The 22,355-nt window shown below is 43.9% G+C and overlaps 1 protein-coding gene across 1 annotated transcript in view; it reads right to left on the reverse strand.

Moving 5' to 3' along the window:
- Nucleotides 1–21,599, reverse strand: part of CD34 (CD34 molecule) — a 138,351-nt gene extending 116,752 nt beyond the window's left edge. Inside the window, exons 1-2 of the mRNA XM_082228380.1 lie at nucleotides 21,458–21,599; nucleotides 12,888–13,047 (exon numbers count right to left, since the gene is read on the reverse strand). Of these exons, the coding sequence (XP_082084506.1) occupies nucleotides 12,888–12,912 (25 nt within the window). The 5' untranslated portion in view covers nucleotides 12,913–13,047; nucleotides 21,458–21,599. The remainder of the gene's footprint in view (nucleotides 1–12,887; nucleotides 13,048–21,457) is intronic.
- Between the last annotated feature and the right edge of the window lie 756 nt (nucleotides 21,600–22,355).

Here is a 22,355-nt window from a genome sequence, read left to right on the forward strand (position 1 = left end):
CCAAAATGAAATTACACACAAACAGATGCCACTATGGATCTCTAACCTACTTTGCTCTTAAATATAAAGCAGGGGTACATGGAGGCAAAGCAAATAATGATCTTATAAACACGCTGAGAAATATTTTATGCCTGTATATGAGTTGAGAGGCAACAGGTGAATATTTTAAGAGCTTGGCTGACCAGATTTTTGCCTCTTCTTTGACTTGTCTGAAGCCTAGCGGGGCTCAAAGTTCTTGAGAGTTTGAGCTCTATTGCTGTTAATTAACAGTGTTAAAAAGGTTCAAGAATGCTTTCATAAAACAGAATAGCCAAGATACTTAAAAAAAAAAAAGTGTAATCTGTTTCAGGCAATGATTATCTATACAGCACTTCTAATGTGGTGTGTGAAATTCAAATATCCGTATTAAGGAGATGAACGCTATATATATATATATATATATATATGCTTTCGTAGATTTTCACGGGTACAGGAATGCAGGTTTGGGTGTCTTCGGGTGTCTTCCCGTGTAAGAGTCGGGGTGTCTGGGCGACGTTTCGACGAGGTCTCACTCGTCATCTTCAGGCTGGTGCTTTCGGCTTCTTGTTACTGGAACAGAGCAGAATCTGGTGTTTGAGTTTCTATAAATACTGTTGAGGGGTGTGGTGTATAGCCTCCAACGTTCTGGGCAGAGAGGAAGTTCCTAGATTAGTGTGCCTTTTCTTCTTTTGTTCCTTAATTACTTGAGGGATATCTTGAGTGATTTCATGAGTGATATTCTGAATACCACTGGGTGGGTCATTAAGTGTAGATTAGTTGCTAAAGCTTTCGTGTCTTGACCTCTTGAGCTGAGCCAAAGTTTGGGTTTGTGTTCTGACTTGTCTAAAGCATTGGTTTCAAAGTGTTCCATGTACAAATTTGCGATGACCGGTGAGAGGGGTGATCCCATAGGTGCTCCTTCTATCTGTTTGTATCTTTGTCCATTGTGGATGAAGTACGTGTTGGTTAGGCAGTGGTTGGTCAGGTCCAGGATGTATTTGGGGGGATTGTATTTGTTTTGGATGGCTGTCAAGGCTTCATTAATGGGTACTTGAGTGAAGAGAGATACAACATCGAAGCTCACAAGAAGGTCATCGGGATGTACCCATTAATGAAGCCTTGACAGCCATCCAAAACAAATACAATCCCCCCAAATACATCCTGGACCTGACCAACCACTGCCTAACCAACACGTACTTCATCCACAATGGACAAAGATACAAACAGATAGAAGGAGCACCTATGGGATCACCCCTCTCACCGGTCATCGCAAATTTGTACATGGAACACTTTGAAACCAATGCTTTAGACAAGTCAGAACACAAACCCAAACTTTGGCTCAGATATGTTGACGACACCTTTGTAATTTGGCCACACGGGAAAGAAAAACTAGATAGCTTCCTCACACATCTCAACAGCCTACACCCCAAAATACAATTCACTATGGAAATAGAAGACAACAACCAACTCCCCTTTCTTGACGTCCTAATCTACAAAAAACCTGATGGCTCCCTAGGACACACTATCTACCGGAAAAAAACACACACCAACCGCTACTTACATGCACAATCACACCACCACCCTGCACAAATAAACTCCGTAGCCTGGCTGACAAAGACCACTTGACAACTGAGTTACAGAATCTCTCAAATGTGTTAATCGCCAATGGATACCAGAAAAACAGGGTTACGAAGCTAATCCAAAAAGAAACACCCCCCAAAAACCAAGACACAGAAGAAAACAATGGCATGGCCCTCCTTCCTTATATCAAGGGCACTACAGACAAAATTAGCAAAATCCTCCATAAACACAATATCAAAACAGCCTTCTGCACCAACCAAAAAATAGCCAATATCCTCAGAAACCCAAAAGACAAAATCCAGCTGGAAAACCAAGGGGTCTATGAAATACCCTGCAAAGTCTGCCCAGCCACGTACATTGGACAAACAAACAGACGAATAAATGCACGTATCGCAGAACACAAGAATGCCGTCAAAAAAGAAGAAAAAACTTCCTCTCTTTTCCAACACATGAAAGAAACAGGACACGAAATTAATTTTGCAGATTCCAAATTACTCTTTAACATGGAACATCACCACAAGAGAATAATCATGGAAGCCATCGAGATAGAGAAACACCCTCACAACATGAACAAGCGTGACGACACGTCCCGCCTGCCAGACATCTGGAAATTAGCCCTCCCCACAAAAACCGACACCAGAACCAGAGGCACACAGAACGCCGTCACCAATCAACCACACCAGACCCAAACCCAGACCCTCTCCACAGACATATTACAGACTCCATCCAGTAGCCAAACTATAGTGGCACCTCCGGATGCTGCACCCCCCTGCAATCCCTACACAGATCTGGCTGGCACAAGGCACAAAATCACAGCTCGCCCCTATACACGAAGCCAAGCCAGAGCACAACTAAATGCAGCACAGCCATCTTCTCAGAAAAACTCTTCACAAGCTCAAGAGGTCAAGACACGAAAGCTTTAGCAACTAATCTACACTTAATGACCCACCCAGTGGTATTCAGAATATCACTCATGAAATCACTCAAGATATCCCTCAAGTAATTAAGGAACAAAAGAAGAAAAGGCACACTAATCTAGGAACTTCCTCTCTGCCCAGAACGTTGGAGGCTATACACCACACCCCTCAACAGTATTTATAGAAACTCAAACACCAGATTCTGCTCTGTTCCAGTAACAAGAAGCCGAAAGCACCAGCCTGAAGATGACGAGTGAGACCTCGTCGAAACGTCGCCCAGACACCCCGACTCTTACACGGGAAGACACCCGAAGACACCAAAACCTGCATATATATATATATATATATATATATATGCTTTCGTAGATTTTCACGGGTAAAGGAATGCAGGTTTTGGTGTCTTCGGGTGTCTTCCCGTGTAACAGATTCTGCTCTGTTCCAGTAACAAGAAGCCGAAAGCTCCAGCCTGAAGATGACGAGTGAGACCTCGTCGAAACGTCGCCCAGACACCCCGACTCTTACACGGGAAGACACCCGAAGACACCAAAACCTGCATATATATATATATATATATATATATATATATATATATATATTCAAACTGCTTTTAATAGTGCTACTGATTTTAATAGTGCAGAAATAATCATTGGTGGAATGCATAAATTATCTCCATAATCACCATGTGTACAAATTGTAGTGTATTAATCACTACAGTGCGCCAATTAGTTTCCCCCCTCCAACCTGCAAAGGAGAATCCCTATTGCCAATCAACCCCATTGCTAGTGAATTAGCAATTCCTGTTCACTACCCTCTGTTTCTATTCAGGATTTGTTTGGTAGTGGGATTGGGCAGTGCTCTGCAAAATGGCAGTAATTAACTCAGCTGCATTATGCAGCAAGCTGAGAAAATCCCTATCATTTTCTAGAATGGGGGCGTTTGCAGGAGGAGTCTTCTTGTGGCAGCCCTTTTCGTATTGTAATTGTGATAACAGATGCTGAAGGAGAGCTAATTTTCCCTCCAGTCCCGGGTTTCTCTCTGCTTGTTACCACCTGTGAGGACAGCCACTTTCACCCTTCAAAAGCTAGTGTTTAATAAGCCTCTCTCAGTGGCATGTATCAATTATTACTCAAGTACCTTGGCTCAGACTGGGTAACTGTAAAAGCTATTGAGTTAAAGAAATAATGAGTGGAAAGCCAACCCTCGCCATGGGGCATCCACAACAAACCAGGGGCTCTGTTGTTAAGTGAAATTCGCCTTTTTCACGCTGGGCTTTCAGATCTGAGACCTGTAGATGGTTCCCCCCTCTCAGCCATCTGCAGCATTTCAGAAGGTTTCTTTATAAAATGTGTGGTGAGAAGGAAATTAAAAGCCCAACTGTATGTAAATAGGAACCTGAGCAAATGCACTCGGCAGCTCTGGGGAACGAGCAGCTGTGATTTGCCAAGCCAACCAGAAAATTAAAAAGATTGTTTTACAAACAGGGAGAGGAGGTGTGTCGGAACATGAAACTCTGGGAGCGCACACAGCTTACTGAAGGCGGCTTTGTGAGGATTTCCTGTGATTTAAACTTGGTTTCTGAGCCTCTTGGCATGAGCCAGACCAAAGCAGGACAAGATTTACCTGGGGCTTATCCCCTTGAAGCAGCCCTTGTTCGGCCATGAGTTTTCTTCTGTTTTGAGTGAAGATATGCCAACTGCTTTTACTGACATAACTTCATGGTTTCTGGGTCTTGGGCAACAATGGTCACCTACCATCACCAGGTTGGGGAGATCTCAACTGTTACCTGGCAGGTTCTGCCTGGATTCCTCCATTTCTAAACAGAATAACATTGTAGCATAACCAACAGGGAGTGGATGGAGACAGTTCCATCAGGGTGCTCCTCCTTACTTATTAAGTGGGTGGGTAATAAGTCTTTAGGACATGAAATCATTTCAGTACAGCTTTCTGTATAGGTAGCTATAAATCTAGTAGTAGATGTACTCACTGCTGTAATAATAATAATAATAATAATAATTTATTATTTATACCCCGCCCATCTGGCTGGGCCTCCCCAGCCACTCTGGGCGGCTTCCATAGAAACCAAAAATACAGTAAAATATCACACGTTAAAAACTTCCCTGAACAGGGCTCCCTTAAGATATCTTCTGAATGTCAGGTAGTTGTTTATCGCTTTGACATCTCGTGGGAGGGCGTTCCACAGGGCAGGCACCACTACCGAGAAGGCCCTCTGCCTGGTTCCCTGTAGCTTTGCTTCTCACAATGAGGGAACTGCCAGAAGACCCTCGGCGCTGGACCTCAGCGTCCGGGCAGAATGATGGGGGTGGAGACGCTCCTTCAGGTATACTGGACCGAGGCCGTTTAGGGATTTAAAGGTCAGCACCAACACTTTGAATTGTGCTTGGAAACGTACTGGGAGCCAATGTAGGTCTTTCAAGACCGGTGTTATATGGTCTCGGCGGCCGCTCCCAGTCACCAGTCTAGCTGCCGCATTCTGGATTAGTTGTAGTTTCCGAGTCACCTTCAAAGGTAGCCCCACGTAGAGCGCATTGCAGTAGTCCAAGCGGGAGATAACCAGAGCATGCACCACTCTGGCGAGACAGTCCGCAGGCAGATAGGGTCTCAGCCTACGTACCAGATAGAGCTGGTAAACAGCTGCCCTGGACACAGATTTGACCTGTGCCTCCATGGACAGCTGTGAGTCCAAAATAACTCCCAGGCTGCGCACCTGGTCCTTCAGGGGCACAGTTACCCCATTCAGGACCAGGGAATCCTCCACACCTGCCCGCCCACCTCCTGTCCCCCAAAAACAGTACTTCTGTCTTGTCAGGATTCAACCTCAATCTGTTAGCTGCCATCCATCCTCCAACTGCCTCCAGACACTCACACAGGACCTTCACCGCCTTCACTGGTTCTGATTTAAAAGAGAGGTAGAGCTGGGTATCATCTGCATACTGATGAACACCCAGCCCAAACCTCCTGATGATCTCTCCCAGCGGCTGCATGTAAATGTTGAAAAGCATGGGGGAGAGGACAGAACTCTGAGGCACCCCACAAGTGAGAGCCCAGGGGTCTGAACACTCATCCCCCACCACCACTTTCTGAACACGACCCAGGAGGAAGGAGCGGAACCACTGTATGACCGTGCCCTCAGCTCCCAGCCCCCCAAGACGGTCCAGAAGGATGTTATGGTCGATGGTATCAAACGCCACTGAGAGATCCAACAGAACTAGGAAACAGCTCTCACCTTTGTCCCTAGCGGAGATCATCAACCAGTGCGACCAAGGCAGTTTCAGTCCCATGATGAGGCCTGAATCCTGACTGGAAGGGATCCAAATGGTCTGCTTCTTCCAGGTGTGCCTGGAGTTGTTCAGCAACCACTCGCTCAATCACCTTGCCCAAGAATGGAAGATTTGAGGCTGGGCGATAGTTGGCCATCGTGGCCATATCTAAAGATGTTTTTTTTAAGAAGCGGTTTAATAACCGCCTCTTTCAGCGGGTCTGGGAAGGCTCCCTCACGGAGGGAAGCATTCACCACTCCACGAAGCCCATCGCCTAGTCCTTCCCAGCTAGCTTTTATAAGCCAGGATGGGCAAGGATCCAGGAGACAGGTGGTTGGCTTCACTTGTCCAAGCAACCTGTCCACATCCTCGGAGGTAACAGATTGGAATTGATCCCACGCAACTTGACTAGACGGGTCTCTAGCACTCTCCCACCCCAGCCCTGCTCCCACGGTGGAGTCTACTTCTTTCTGAATCTGAGCGATTTTATCTGCAAAAAACTTTGCAAAATCATTGCAGGAGAACATGTGGCCCATACTGGGCCCCGATGTTGCAGGTGGTTCCACTAAATTGTGAACCACCTGAAAAAGTCTCCTGCTGCTGTTTTCTGCAGATGCAATAGAGGTGGTGAAGAAATTCTTCTTCGCCGTTGCTATCGCCACTTGGTAGGCTCGCCGTTGAGCTGTAACCTGTGTCCAGTCAAATTTGGAATGAGTTATCCGCCACCGGCGCTCTAGCCGTCTCAACGATTGTTTCATTGCCCTCAGATCCGTGGAAAACCACAGGGCTGTCCGGGCTCCATGCAATTGGAGAGGGCGCTTCGGAGCCAAACAGTCAATAGCCCTGGTTAACTCCGCATTCCAGCGGGCCACCAGGGAATCAGCTGAAAGGCCATCAACATGGGGTAAAGCATCCCCTACCACTCTCTGGAAACCATTTGGATCCATTAAGTGGTGGGGGCGGACCATCCGAATTGGTCCCACCTCCCTGCAGAGGGGATGGGTCGCAGAGAAGTCCATTCATTCCTTTATGCTGTTATTCAGTTTTACAGGTAGAAAGCTGAGTCACAGAAAGTTGTATGACTTTCCACGATGGGCAGAGCAATACTGACACATACACCCCCAAGCTGGAGCTGCTGTGTTTTGGAAGTTTTCCCCATATCTGCTAGTGAGGAGCAAGGCTCAGCTATCACAAAATGCCCTGCATTGCCTGCCAACAAAATGGGCTGTTGCCAAACTATTGCCAGCAGTTTTCAGACTGGAAGACTAAGGCCCCTATATGAGGGCAGGGCAGAGCTGGGCCAGCCAAGGATCCACTGGATCCTAGATCTATCCAGCAACTTGCAGCTAGTGCAGCTAGTTCAGCGCTCTTTGTACTTGGGATCCATCACCACCCTGCCCAGTAATTATTCTTCTTCCCTACTTCAGAATTATAGGGCACTTCCATCCTGGTGGCTCCTAATGCTATCCAATTCCTTCTTTCCCACTGTAACTTACATGCCGAATTGTAGTTGTACAAATTGAAAAATACTGCATTTTGTGTGGTATACATCCTTCTGTGTTTCTTATACAGGGCATGGCGTGGCTCTATAGACGGGGAAAGAGAATTTACCCGAGCACCCCATTTTAATAATTTTTCTTTCCCCCCCATCAAAATTTTAAATCATTAAGAAGCACAGCATGATTGATGTGATTACTTCAATAATGTTATAAATTTGAATAAAATGGCACCAATATATTTTCATCCTACATTATTCTGTGAACTTTTTCATAGTTTATAAATATAAAATTGCCCCCCAATAAATCACAAGATTGAATAAAAAAACCTGTATTTTTAACTAACAAAGTAACCAGAATGTGCATGAAAACATGGATGTGGGTGATAGGCTCATCCACCTTTTATATCACTGTACAAGTCAAAAGTACATCATCAGGTATTTACACACTTTTAATTAAAAAGTTGGATTTTCTGTGGTTTGACAAAAGATGGAAGAACAGGAGGGCACTGATGACAGTATCATGAAGACCTCATAAAATTGAGTGAGCATAGTGCAACTATGGAAAATGTGTGGTGTGGAAAGATCCTTGCTGGTATTAAGACAAGGAGCAGGAATGGAGCAGGTTTTGGCTCCTTATCCTTAGGAAAGCATTTGGGGAACTAAGTCAAACTAACCAAAGCTGATATCAACACCAACTGGATATGAACGATACTATTTTAGGTAGTACAATATTTTAGCTAATATTCATATGAAAGAGATTATTCATATGAAAGGGAAGAGTGCTGAACAAATTCTTTGACAGCAATATTTTGTGCACTTTCTTTAGCCTTGAGGAGTGCTGTGTTTCCACATCCCCAGCCTAAAGTCCTCTCACATTTCCTTCCTGGGTTTCTATCTGCTGCTCATTTGCCCTTGCAGATAACAGGGATGATGCTCCTTCTCTTCTGTGTGCAGCAGCCTCTTCCGACTTACACCTGCCTGCCAAAGGCTAAAGTGCCATTTGAGAGTACTTGTAAAATATGCATTGGGATCCCTGACCTAGGCTATAAACTCCTGTACTGCCTGAGGCAATGCCTCTGTGGTGAGCTCAGGCCGACTGTGGGTTCTTGCTGTAAAAATCAAATGACTCTGTCAAAGGGATGTTTAAAAACCTCATTCAGGAGCACTCCCCACTCAGTGCCCCCCTCCCCAAACATCCCTTTGGAGAAGCTGAACATGGCTTAAAAAAGAAAAAAGTGAACCTAAGCATTTTATATGTTCCCTTCAAAGCCAAATCTAATTGAGATCTAAAAAGGGAGAAAATGCTTTCCTCTTTCTTTCAGAAACCAGGAGCTGGACTGGAATTGCAATTTGGAGAGCATTAAGCAACAGCCACACCTGAAAAAAAGGGAAGGTGGTTTCTCACAGGCAGCTTAAATAGCCTTTGAGGTGTGTGGATTTTTTTTTTTTAAATGTGAATGCCTAATAGAGACCTTTGTAATTCTAATACATGGGGCAATTTTGAAAAATTTTGAAGTGCAAGGGCTCATATTGATAGTCCCTACAGCCACACCCCTAAAGGGATGTCCATAGCCAAGAAGAATCCAAAAATGCAGATAGCTGTGTGTGCAACCCCCCCCCCCCGAGCAGCAGTATATAGCTCAATACTCAATTTATTAGGATCAGCATGACTGAAATGCTATGGGGTGTGGCGCTCATCTCGCTTTCAGGCCAAGGGAGCCGGTGTTTGTCCACAGACAGCTTTCTGAAGGGTCATGTGGCCAGCATGACTAAACTGCTTCTGGCACAACAGAACACCGTGATGGAAGCCAGAGCGCACGGAAACACTGTTTACCTTCCCGCCTCAGCAGTACCTATTTATCTACAGTGGTGCCTCGCAAGACGAAATTAATTCGTTCCGCGAGTCTTTTCGTCTTGCGATGTTTTTCGTCTTGCGAAGCATGGTCCGTCGCAACTGCGCCTCTTCAAGCGGCTTTAAGGAAAAAGCAAACAAACTCGCAAGACGTTTTCGTCTTGCGAAGCAAGCCCATAGGGAAATTCGTCTAGCGAAGCAACGCAAAAACCGAAAAACCCTTTCGTCTAGCGAGTTTTTCGTTTTGCGAGGCATTCGTCTTGCGGGGCACCACTGTACTTGCACTGGCATGCTTTTGAACTGCTAGGTTGGCAGAAACTGGGACACAGCAGCAGAGCTCACAGATTCAAAACAACCATAAAAGCCTCATTATCACCTCATTCACTTGCCAGAGCAGGAAGAGTTTGTCAATTACTCTGGCACTCTGGCAGACTGCTCTGAAAAAAATATGTTCCCATATCTACATGTAACCCCTCTACTACAAAACTGGACCAAAATGAGTATTTTCAAAAGTGTTTTAAGTCTCCTATTTTATGGTGCAGCACCCAGTCAGACACTTGTTTCACAAAAAGCTTGAAAAGGCACCCTATTTTCATAGGGGCCAACCAGCTGCCTTGGGAAGCCCACAAGCAGGACATGAGTGAAACAGCATCACCCCCCACTTCTTATTCTCAGCAACAAGTATTCGGAGGCAACTGCCTGCGATGGCAGAACAGGGTTCATTGATCATAGAACTGTAGAGTTGCAAGGGACCCTTTTGAGGATAGTGAAGGGAAGGACTTGTTCCTTCTGTAAGATACCTTAAAAATGTAAAGGAAAAGCTCATGGCAATGTTTTCCTCCATAGACTTGAGAATCTGGAATACAGAGTATTTTTATTATAATTAACAGAATAATTAAGATCTTGTGCTATGGAAGGCGATTAGTACAGAGCACAATCCACAACAATTCTCTAGATGGATGGAGCTTTCTCAGTCATGGCTACCTATCTCCTTGCCTTGTGCCAGCCTTATTAATCTTTCCATGCCCAGTTAAAAGGGGTGGTGACTTTTGGTGGCCTTTAAATTATATTGCTGCTCTATATCTCTTGTGCTGTCTTCTGCTATTTATTGTTTTATTTTGTGCATGAATTCTATATGGTATGAATGATACTGCTGCTTTAGGAATGTTATCAAACTGAGAGGATAAAAGAGCTCTAAGCAAGCAAGCAAGCACGGGCCTGATTGACTTCAATGAGAGCAGACAAGAGCAATTAAAACTTTACCCAATTAATCTATGAGTTAAAATCAGCTGACGCAACCATGAAAATACCAAGAAAAACCTGCCATTGATTTTTTAAAAATCCATGTTTCACATCCAGATAGTGGGACTTACATTTGACTTTATTCCCATTAAAACAGAAATGATATGCTGTAATTCAGGAAACACTGAAATTCAAAACAAACAAAACAAAAGGCCCTGCTTACCATGTGTATATAATTACATGATTCTGAACAGACTCATTTAATACATATGGTTGACCAAAATAGCAAATGTTGTATAAGAAGCTTACAAAAATAACAATTATGATCTCCCCCAACATTAACCCTCTGGGCTTGCCCATGTAGTTAGGAAATACAATTTTCAAGAGCAGTAAGGGTGAAATGGTAGCCATAAAACTTCAGTAATCAAATGTAAAAACAATAGCTCAATTCATCAATACAATGACAAACAAAAGGAGATGTCTGTTTTAATTATCACATGAAGCCATGAATTTAATTCTAATGTAATTGTTTAAGCTTGGGTAGGTGTCCCATCCCTTCTTAGTTACAGATATTTTGCTTCAAATTGACTTGGTGAAAAACTGAGACTAGATTCCACCACTGGAAATAAGTATAAGGGCACAGCAAATGTTGATGGACTTCTGTTTTATTAGATAATAATAATTTTCATTACTGTATGAAAAGGGATAAGGAACAGTTTTTTTTAAAAAAAACAAAACCACATCACCTTTGTGAATGTTCCCAATTTTTATATATGCCTGTACAAAGAGGGCACACTTACAGCAACCCATTACGTATTTACTTGGAATGAAGTCCCACTCCCTTCAATGGGACTTACTCCCAGGTATGTGTTTGCTGCTTCACTGTAGGAGAGCTATCTCTTGCCACAATTCAATTATAGTAGGCTGCAGTGCTCTTGAGAAGAGTAGTTTGGAAGAAAGTGGCTCTCCCTAACCTTTCATGGTTCAGGAGTCAAACACGACAACAAATCATGGTAGTTACTCTGGCTTATTCATCCTACTCTTCCATTCATTAAGGATCTAGCTTCGTTACTTAATGAACAACCTTCAGCTCTGCTTCCCAAAGTGAGAACCCAATGTGCAATTCTCAGCTCCAAAACACTCGGTGCATGACTTCAAATAAGCATTCTGGCCCTAGACTGACCTAGCATTTGTTGACGGAAGAATATTAAGCCCCAGATCCATAGAAGTACATGAAAGAGCCACATGTGGAGTGGTGCATTTTGTCATCAGTTCTACCTAGCCACACTAAAAAATGATGCTTGGCTCTGCTCAGAAGGAGCACCCACAATGCAAATGGGGAGACCTATAGAAATGTGGTTCTGTTGGATAGAGGAGGACTGTTCCAGGGATATAGTCAGCCAGGGGTTGGACAGACCTAAGGATGAAACAGGCAAGAGCTTAAGCTGCTTCAGTAGTAAAAGGCTGCAAGAGTTGCTGCAGAAGCAAGGAACTACACTAGGGAGCCAGGCGCTAACAAAGGATGTTGCGCTCAACCTCTCCTTAATGCTGTCTGCTGCAGCTCATATATAAGCTCATATATCTTATCTGAAATGTCATTTCAAGAGAAGGAATGATGGAAAGACAAGGAAAAGGGAAGAAATTGCTCATTGTAGCCTGTGTATGAGTGATGATGGAGGACTTAGTAGTGTGCATGGGCTGAATAGAGCTGTGAGGGGTTTTTGGTTTGTGGATCTGGGGAGAATGGCTATGGAGAAGGTATTGCAACTCCCCCTCCACTGACAACTGTGCATTTCAACCCGTAAGTGTAAAGAATAAAGTACAGGAATATGCGCAAGGGGGGAAAGGAGAGAGATCTGAATGATTTGGCACACATTTAGAGAAACAAATAAACATATCAAGATATTTTACTGACAGAACTATTAGGTAATATTTAGGGATGTCAGAGATTTCTGGTAGAATTTGCTGAAGTTTGCTTATTTGTCCTATGCCAGAAATGGAAATCAATCCAGTGAATACAATTCGTACAACTGACACATAATTGATGATCCCACCCATTTGCATTGTGTTTCCTTTGCACTGAAATGAACGGTGTGGAATAACATAATTACAATGTAATTGATTGCATAGCACAAGCTGATGAATGAAATTTTTGTCAGAAGTCAAATTGCAGTGGAACAGAAACAGCACTGCATGTACTGAACATGAGTTGAAATAGAAATCAATGCCTTCTCACAACTCTAGGGACATATTAGGCAGCAATTCCATTGCTGTTCCCAAAGAGACAGGATCAGAATGAGACAGCTGCCTCTGGCAGCAGATGACAAATCCCTGGCTGTTCCTTCTGATCATCCCCAACCATTCCTCTGTATTTGAGGACAGAGCTATGCATGCCACACAACTTGACCTGAGTCACTTAAACAAGTTTGCTGCAGAAATAATCAGTGCATGTGGTGGTGCCACAGAGTTACCCTCCTGGCACAAGCATCACTGCCACTTACCTGAATGGTGCAGGGTGAAGGCCATGTTGAGGCAGCAAGGGCTCAGGTTCAGTGTAATGCAGTGTCATCAGTGTTGAAGTACGATTTAGCTGCCAGTCTGGTTGGGGATAAAGTGCCCTCCTGTCTTTAACCTTAGGCAGCAAAATGTATTGAACCAGTCCTGAAAGGAAAGTCAAATAATAGTGCTTTTTTCAGAGAGCTGGAGGCAATTTGAAAGAGGGATTGCTGCTCGTGGTAAGTACAGTCATCTCCCTTATGCCTCTGATAACAAGTTTGGCAGGTCTTGTATTGCTTAAAAAAAAATTCCCAATCTGTTTGATCAGATGTGACAGTGGAACAAAAGAAATGTGTGCATGCACCATGAGATGTGAATCCACTTGCAGGCAGCTCTCTTAAACACAGTGTTTCCCGTTTAAGTTTCACATAAATATACCACACTGAATTCTGCCCAGAGTTACAACTCTGCATTTTTTTGGGTGAAACCATTTTATTTGAATATTTTTTCAAATACAAAAGAGCAATACATTAAGCAACATTCTATTAATCACTCATTTCAAACAAAGCCACCAATTTTCACTCACACATTTTCAGTTAAGAGTTACCAGAGATCACTGAATGCATTGCACACATTGCAATTTTAATTCCATGTCTGTAGCATTCATTTTCAATGTCTGGTTAATGCATCAGGACATCACCCTGACTGACAAAGGGGAGTGCTGTAAAGAATAACCCCCCTTCATATTTCTAACCAATAAAATAAAGAGAGAAGCAACCTTCACTTAGAACACAGCTGGAACTTTACTACTCCTAGCAATGGAGAGGAACACTCCTCCATTAAAATAGCCCCGACCATGCAAACACATTATTCAGAAAATAATCATTCTGGTCTTCCTGCTAGGCAGACCAGCATATGCACAATACCTCCCCTTCCCTAACTCCTGGAAAGAGACTTGCAAGACTGAAAGGGAATTCATGCAGAGTAAGTAGCCTTTTCCTCTTTTATTGCAAAATAATCCCTTCAAATTCTGGGGAAGTATTTCTATTGATATTGTCTTAGAGCACAGTGTTTCCTGGGTGACAGATTTCACATTAAGCAACCAAACACCATAATCTTCTGCCACTAAAGTTCTGTCAGTGCAAGGCCCCTTGACGTGCCCAGGAAAGTGGGAACATCCACACCATGCCTGATACATGAGCAGGACCCTAAGACAAAAAGATTATAGTAGGTCCTTCTGAGGTCCAAATGAAAACTTTATCAATGAGAAGAACGTGCTGAAATTTCACAGTTTGGCACCTGAAATACATATCAATGGTCACTGAAGAGGAGTTAACTTTTAGAGGTGAATGAAAGTGCTTGTTCCATTTATATGAGTATCATTCATATTTCTGATACCCCACTGAAAGTTTGCGGCACACAAATGTGCAATTCTCAAAGAAGCTCCTGGTATACATGTCCTCAGAGTTGCTTCTGGGTACTGAAGATTGTGTAGTCTTTAACCCTTTCACCACAGCCATAACATATTAGAATCATAGAATCATAGAGTTGGAATAGACCACAAGGGCCATCGAGTCCAACCCTCTGCCAAGCAGGAAACACCATCAGAGCACTCCTGACATATGGTTGTCAAGCCTCTGCTATTTATTTAGTATTTGCTGATTTCAGTGAAATTGATTTGACTTAAGATCATAACCTTAAACTGATGAAGAATAGACCTGTCTGAGAATCTACTCAAAGTGTAGGAGCTGAGTTTAATGAGTGCTATGATCATGGAGTTTGGCAATGATCAGGGCACAGAATCAGAGGGCCACTATCTGATGAGCTGGGCCACACTGCCTCTTCAGATGGTGGTCAGGGGTCATCTGAACCTGAGGCTGGCTGGTAGGAGCCCACTGAATCAGATGTGACAACCCACAGAACCACACCAGGGACTCTCAAGGACACTTTACTCTGGCCTACCATACTACTATGCCAGTCCAATGGCATAGTGGGAGGCCCTGAAGCATGGGAAAAGTCACCACCTTCAAGCCAGAGGGCTGACCCTTTAAGGACTGTCCAACAAAGAGGGTGCAGCATAAGAGGTTGACTGGAGGCAGAGGCTCAAAAGGCCCCAGTTCACTTTTATCTCTTGTTGGAGCAAGTGGTTCAAATAATAAATTATTAAGGCCTGGAAACGATGCCTTATGAGGAATGGCTAAGGGAGCTGGGCATGTTTAGCCTGGAGAAGAGGAGGTTAAGGGGTGATATGATAGCCATGTTCAAATATATAAAAGGATGTCACATAGAGGAGGGAGAAAGGTTGTTTTCTGCTGCTCCAGAGAAGCGGACACGGAGCAATGGATCCAAACTACAAGAAAGAAGATTCCACCTAAACATTCGGAAGAACTTCCTGACAGTAAGAGCTGTTCGACAGTGGAATTTGCTGCCAAGGAGTGTGGTGGAGTCTCCTACTTTGGAGGTCTTTAAGCAGAGGCTTGACAACCATATGTCAGGAGTGCTCTGATGGTGTTTCCTGCTTGGCAGGGGGTTGGACTCGATGGCCCTTGTGGTCTCTTCCAACTCTATGATTCTATGATTCTATGATTCTATTCTACTTCATATAACATTTAGGAAACATTTGAAGGCAGCCCTGTATAGGGAAGCTTTTTAAGGTTTAATGTTTTATTATGTTTTTATAAATGCTGGAAGCTGCCCAGAGTGGCTGGGGCAACCCAGTCAGAGGGGTGGGGTACAAATAAATTATTATTAAATTATTATTAGCAGCTCTCTATTGGTGCTGCAACACTTGCCTCTCTCCATGTGCTCCTCTATGGGACCAGAACAGGACATTTAGTGAGATTCATTGTGGTAGTCCTTATCTAGCAAGAGTAGGTCCAATATAAGCTGAAGTATTCTGGGTTGGTGCTGGTAACTGGACTCCGATTTGACTTTTCAGGGAGAGAATGCCTGATCACCTTACTTGCATTAGCACCTTACTTATTAGCATGCCACACACAAAGTCACACTATTTGTCCATGTTGACCAATATTGTCTATTCCGAGTGAGGCAGATCTCAGGCAAAAAACTTTTCGGCCACCTGATTTTCTTAACTAGAGATTGAACCAGGGAGTTCTGCAGGCAAAGTATCTGCTCTGCTTCTGAGATGTGGCCCTGACTTAAATTTAAGTCTCCCATATTCAAAGCCAGCTTTCTCTATGCATTATATGAGAGTTGCTGCCTATGAGATATGTGATCTGAATTTCCCTAAAATTACGTGTGTGATTACAGAGATTGCTAAAGATTATACAATTGCAAATTCTTTTAAATTAGTTACAGGCAATTAGAATTTCATCAGTAGGAGCATCCTACAAGGGCAGAATCAGTAGGAGCATCCTACAAGGGCAGAATTAAAGGTCAACACATGGGAAAGTCAGCATGCCAGAAATGCTTAATGCTCCAAATGGCCCACCCTCCAGTGGGAAATGGGAAGTCATAAAGGCCCAATTTGGAAATGGGGAGCAGCAATTTTTTGCTGACCTTTTTGATACTTAAATTCACCATTGGGTCCTAGTACACCACTGGCAAGATGTGCATAATTAGTGGAATACTGCACTCAGATGAAGACAATAGAGCTGGTTTTTTTCCTTTTAGAACCACTGTGGGATAAGCAAAAGCACATTCCCATCACCTTACTCTCTTGCTAATGATGTCCTCGGTGCATCCTAGCTGCTGAATGAGTCTGGAATTTCCCACAAGGGAATGCAAATAATCAGATTCCATAAATAAGCCATTTTGGGTTGGGTTGGGGAGTTCACTCATTAGGCCTCAGGAGGGGCTTATATGCCGGCCCAAAAGCTAAACTCATTATTAGGAGAATAAAATATTCAACTTGTGAATCTTTCTCCAAGCAGAAGAAAGAAAGCTCTGAAGATCTATGTGGTACAGAGTACTATGGACTACATTGATCTGCCTGCCACTAGAAATGCCACTGGTAAATTTAAATTTCAAATGAACCATCTATACGTGTTAACTCAAAGGAATACTTATTGGAATAAAAGGCACTGGGTTTTGGGGGTTTATTATTGTCAATTTAAAACAACCATCTGTGATTAAAACCAATTACGTGACACCCTCCAGCAAAGCGTTGTAGAGATGGAAAGATGTTGGGATTTCAACAACTGCAGGTCAAAATTAATGTAGTGATTATGTTTGATGATTAAAAATGCCACATCTATTAGCTTATCTTGAAAGGCAGGCAGGAAGAAACTGAGAAATGTTCCTGATACGATGCAGCTTAAAAGGACAGAGAAAAGGCTAAACAAAAGCTGAGACTGGCAATGAAGAATGGAGATACCTATGGGAAAATTCCAGAAGAGTAGCCATGTGAAACTGAATGTAGAGAAAACAGCAGAGTTGTGCGTCATCTTAAAGAAGAACATGTTTTTGTGGCATGAGCTTTCTTCACTAGATCCTACAATTCTATGATAACATGAAGTAAAAGGGAGAATAATTAATTTGAGCATCCCTGCTCCTGGCTTTCTGATGGCAGTTCCAGGATATCCTGAGTCTTGGTCTCAGTACTCACCATGCACAACACTGATCATTGCACCAAAACAAACAATTGGTTTTTAGTGGCGCTGTCATGTCAACACTGTACCCAAATGGCCAGCCAGACATTTTAATGCTTATAAACACTCATATTTTACCAGGTATGCAAGAACCTATATTTTTGAAAGAGCTTAAAGACATAGGAGAGAAAAATAGTTACATGTAGATTACAAACCTTACAACCACTTTCACTGTAGCCTAAGATTGATAATGGTTGACAGAGCTTGTGAGAAGTGGTGGAGAAGATTTCCAGAACCTTCCTCTCCAGAGAATGCTGCCATTTGCCCTGTATGGGCTTTCTTTCCCTCTTCTGAGAGATCATTACAGTTGTCATATTCTCTTTCTGCTGATTTGCAAGGAGAAGAGAGGAGGTGGGGAGAAATTTTGTTTTCTGATTGCCAGAATAGGCATTTGGGAAGTGTGATGTGGTAAGCATAGCAGCATTGTGGATTTTCCAGTTGTGATGAACAGCAGAGCCAGACCAGAGTCTGTTGATGCAGTCCCTCAGAATCCCACCAGAGTGCTGGAGCCTCTCTCTGATAAGCCACCAAGACAGCTAGCTAGAAGGGTGTGTGTGTGTGGAGCAGCACTTTGGGAGGGAGAATAAAACAAGCAATTTCTGAGGGAGTTTGGAGAGGGGAATAGAGAAGGGAAAGAGCTGCAGTGAAATAGGGTTTAGTTTGAGAGATAGGGCTTGATTTGAGATTGGAGTTAATCATTAGGATAGGGTTTGTCCGAGGGAGAACTGGTTCTGATTTGAGTTGAACTAAGTAAAGCAATGAAAGTGAAGTAACAGAAACTGAGCTGAGCATTTTACCACCTATTCGAGAAACCTGAACATCTTATTGAAGTGTAACAACTCATTTTTAGCAAGGGAAGTTTATAAAAAGCTGAGCATATACTATTCTGTTTAAGCATGTGACAACTTTATATTTAAAATAATAAGTTAAGTTCTACCTGAAAAAACACATCTTCTGACCCAACTTTGTTTCATGAACCCCTTTGGTAAATAAAACTTTTCTTGTTTGTTCAGCTCCTGCTGGAAACTCCCTGAATCAAAGTTTCCCTTGCACAAGAACCCCCCCCCCAAGATAGCCTGTGGTAAATTGTAGAAATTTGTTTAATTGGCGTACTGTGTGGTGGGCCTGCTACATATTAATTGGTGGCAGTTACTCTGTGCTTTCTTTACCTAAACAAAATCCAGGAGGGAGACAGACAGCACTGGGGATGAGGGAGCTTGCAGAGGGGTTAGGGCAGCAATCAAAGGAGTTGTCCATTGGATGACTGTTTCTCATGAAAGCTTTACAAAATCAAATTCTGAAATGCCATCCTCACCTAGATTTTCATCTAGGTGGTTCATAAGAAAGAAAGTGAAGGAAGAAAATGGGAAAGGAAAAGCAAAGCTGACAATTAAAACCATCTTTTCTAAATGCTGGATTCCTCAGAGTTCTTGTGTGAGCTTGTCTTTATAACTACATGATAACTGTGCAACATTAAAGCAAGCATCGTGATCCTGTTCAGGCAGGATTAAACATGCTCCTTAAATATGAGGAAAGGGCTAGTTTCCACAGGTTGCATTTTGAAGTTCCTTCAGAAGCTCTTCTGGATGCAGGTCCTGGGCTCGCCATGTTCGACAGGAGAGGTTGATAGGGTGAGGGCTTTGAGAGGAGCACACTATCTGCATTTTATATTAACTTTCCTAAGCATCATTTGACCTTGTCAGTGCAGATAAAGCCCTGTGAAGTGCACACTAGACAAAATGTAATTTTAATTAAGTATAGTTATATCCGGCCAAGGTGGCATGGAATACAAATGACCCTGCCACCACGGAATCCTCTTTATTCCCATTAAAATTTCTTTTGTAACCCACAAGGCCAAAAGAGACAATGGCCTCCCTGAGGAAGGATTTGGAGAAGGAATTCTTCATCTTCTGGTATCTGATTGCCTGCACTACTGAGATGCCCCTGAAACTCACAGCCGTATCTTAGTTTCTCCAGAGCACTGAATTGCAGGAGCTTCTGTTCTGTTCCCTTCTCATCACTTATTTGGCTCGTTGAGAAAGACACTTCATATCCTGATTTGTTTTGGCTGCGGTACAGTGAGCAGCACAAGGTGGCGTAGCAGCACCCCCAGTGGCGTAGCGTGGGTTGTCAGCACCCGGGGCAAGTAATTTGCGCCCCCTAACCCGTGGATTTGCGCCCCCTAACCCTAACCCCAGATGTTGCGCCCGGTGCGGCCGCCCCCCCTGCACCTCCCACGCTACGCCACTGTATACCCCTTGTGTAACAATATATTGTACACACCAGATGACTTTTTGTTCTGCATCTGAAATGTCATTGGAATGGCCGCACTAAAGAGGTACTAAGAACGGTATATGTTCATAAGAAGAATGAAAAGACTACCTTGATAAAAATATATATTCAGCTTTCCACAGTTCACCATTAACAACATTCAGAAGTAATGAATGGAAGACTAAAAGATACATTAAGTATCACATGAGCATTCTCTGTACGATTGTTCCCCTTGGCAATAACAGAGCCCAGGAATTGCCAAAAACGCTGGTGTTTAAATGCAAAGGCTTCTGGTTCCTGAAAACATGGTGTGGTTGCAAATTAGAGATTGACAAACCTTCCAGACATGCTTAATGTGAATCATGTTCCTTCTTCATACAGTACAAGGTGGTAATTCACCTAGGTTCCTTCTTCACATCACTTGAATGACCCTTTGTGACTAATAATGCTTGTGTTCAATATTGTGGCTCCTGAATTTTCTCCACTTTGGATTTTAAGCCCATCCCTCCCTCTCCACCTTATGAATTGCTCAGTTGTGCAGCTTGCTTCAATGACTCTAGCAGGTGTGGTGCAGTTCTGCTCTCCCCAACCCATTTAAGATTGCTGTCTCCCCAGTCATTAATTCTCTATCAATGGAGAAGAAACCACCAAGAGCTCAGGAAAGCCTATTTTGTGCCTCCAGAGAAGTGGCAGACCTTGGGGTCTCAAATTTCAGCAACACCTTGTGTGATTCCAAAATTCACCTCTCCCCAACTTCTTGGCTCCATTCTAAATCATAGTTGTGACATTCTCTGTGGTACCCCTGAGGCTTGTCACCCAGTACAACCAAACCAATCATGCTCCCCTAAATCTGCCTCTGTTTGTAGCCCATCTCCAGCCTATTGCCACTTTTCTACGCTGAGCATTCTCCTGGCTACTGATTGCCTTGTGATTGGCAGGACAATGCCAGCTGTCAGTCAAGATCCATCTGGGGCAAAACACACTTAAAAATTGACTGTTTCCACACAGTCCTTTGTCCCTTAAATGACTTTAAACACGGCTCCTTGTAAGGAGACCAGAAGCCTGTTTGTAAGAAGCTGTAACAGAATATTCAGTATGAACTTAAAATGAAACACGTTGTTTCTTTTTCATGTACCATTCTGTTTTAACCTTTGTCCTCCTGTTTTGTTTTTAAATTCTTAATATACTTATTCCAGTCTCTCATATACTTAGGCAATTGTTTCATGGTACATATGTATGAGTGGCGCTTGACAGAGAAAAGCAAGCTACTTTGATCTCTGGGGAGGGACACATTACTCTGGATGCCATCTTGATTCCCCTTGTATTTCCCCTTTTATTCCCCTTGTATCTGCCGCCGCAAAAACAAGCAGGCTGCCCCTGCAGCCTAGTCAGGGGCCCAGCAGGCTGCCCTTGCGGCCTAGTCAGGGGCTGTGCCACCCGCTCGGGCTGGCAGCACCCCAGACCGGTGGCTGGCAGAGACAGGGGAGCCATGCCCCCCCCCCGCTGCAAAAACAAGCAGGCCACCCCTGCGGCCTAGCTGGGGGCCTAGCAGGCCGCCCCTGCGGCCTAGCCAGCAAAAGCTGAAAAGGCCGCTACGGCCTAGTGAAAGAAAGAAGGCCGCAAAAATGCAGCCTAGCCTGGTGGAGGGGGCCAAGCCCCCCCCCCGGCAAAACGTGAAGAGGCTGGTTACTTACCTCAGTCCGGCTGCCTTGACACGCTCCTGATGATCCTGATCCTGGAAGGAAGAACAGCAAAAGAGGCTTGGGCAACTGAGACAGCCTCTTTTCTTTTGGCCTTGGGCCCACCCCCGGCTGGCCGTCCATTGTCCTCTCTGGCTGAGGACGGGTCAAAGGCCGGCCCAAGCAGGTGGGTGGCACCCGCCCAGGTGAGCCCCGCTCGGTGCCGCAAACCCCGCCCCCCTGTGGGGAAGGGAGGGCGGATATTGTCTTGGATCTTTGGGAAGCACTCCCATCCAGGGTTAGAGGGAGCACAATGGGTATGGTGGCAAGTTGGTACAGGCAGTTATGGAAGGAAAGGAATATCAGGTCTCCCACCCTTCTGTTATAGCAGGTAGATCCCCTCTCATTCTCCAGTGGTGGGGTGTTGGAGCAAGGATGTGCAAGGACTAACACACTGCCACTTATTCCATAGCAGCAACAATGATAGCATCTCCGGGGTGCTATTTGCCAGTCACCTGCATGTCAAATCAACAAGCTTTTCTCAGAGAGAATCACACCAAATAAGCTAAGCTAAAGAAGAGGTAAACTGCATAGCATACTTAGCTAGGGGTTAAGCTACAATTTTCATTTTGAAAAATTCCAAAATCCACCGGAGTGCTTCTTCAGGCTGACTGCTAAGAAAGAGGAGTGAGGAAAAGGCTAGCTTGGTGTTTATAAGACATGGTGAATCCATTAGTCAAAAAAAACATTTATTTTTGTTGAGTGTTAAAAGGGCTGTGGCTAAAGAGTGCTTTAGAATTCATCACTTCACTACTGTCCCCCCAAGCACATTGCAACAATGCTGGCGGTTCTGGGCACCCACCAGCCCTTCTCCTTGTTACACTGGCAGAGGGGGGCAGTTGCCACTGCAGTA

Source organism: Podarcis vaucheri (genome assembly GCF_965113315.1).
Source record: "Podarcis vaucheri genome assembly, chromosome: 6".
Lineage (NCBI taxonomy): Eukaryota > Metazoa > Chordata > Lepidosauria > Squamata > Lacertidae > Podarcis > Podarcis vaucheri.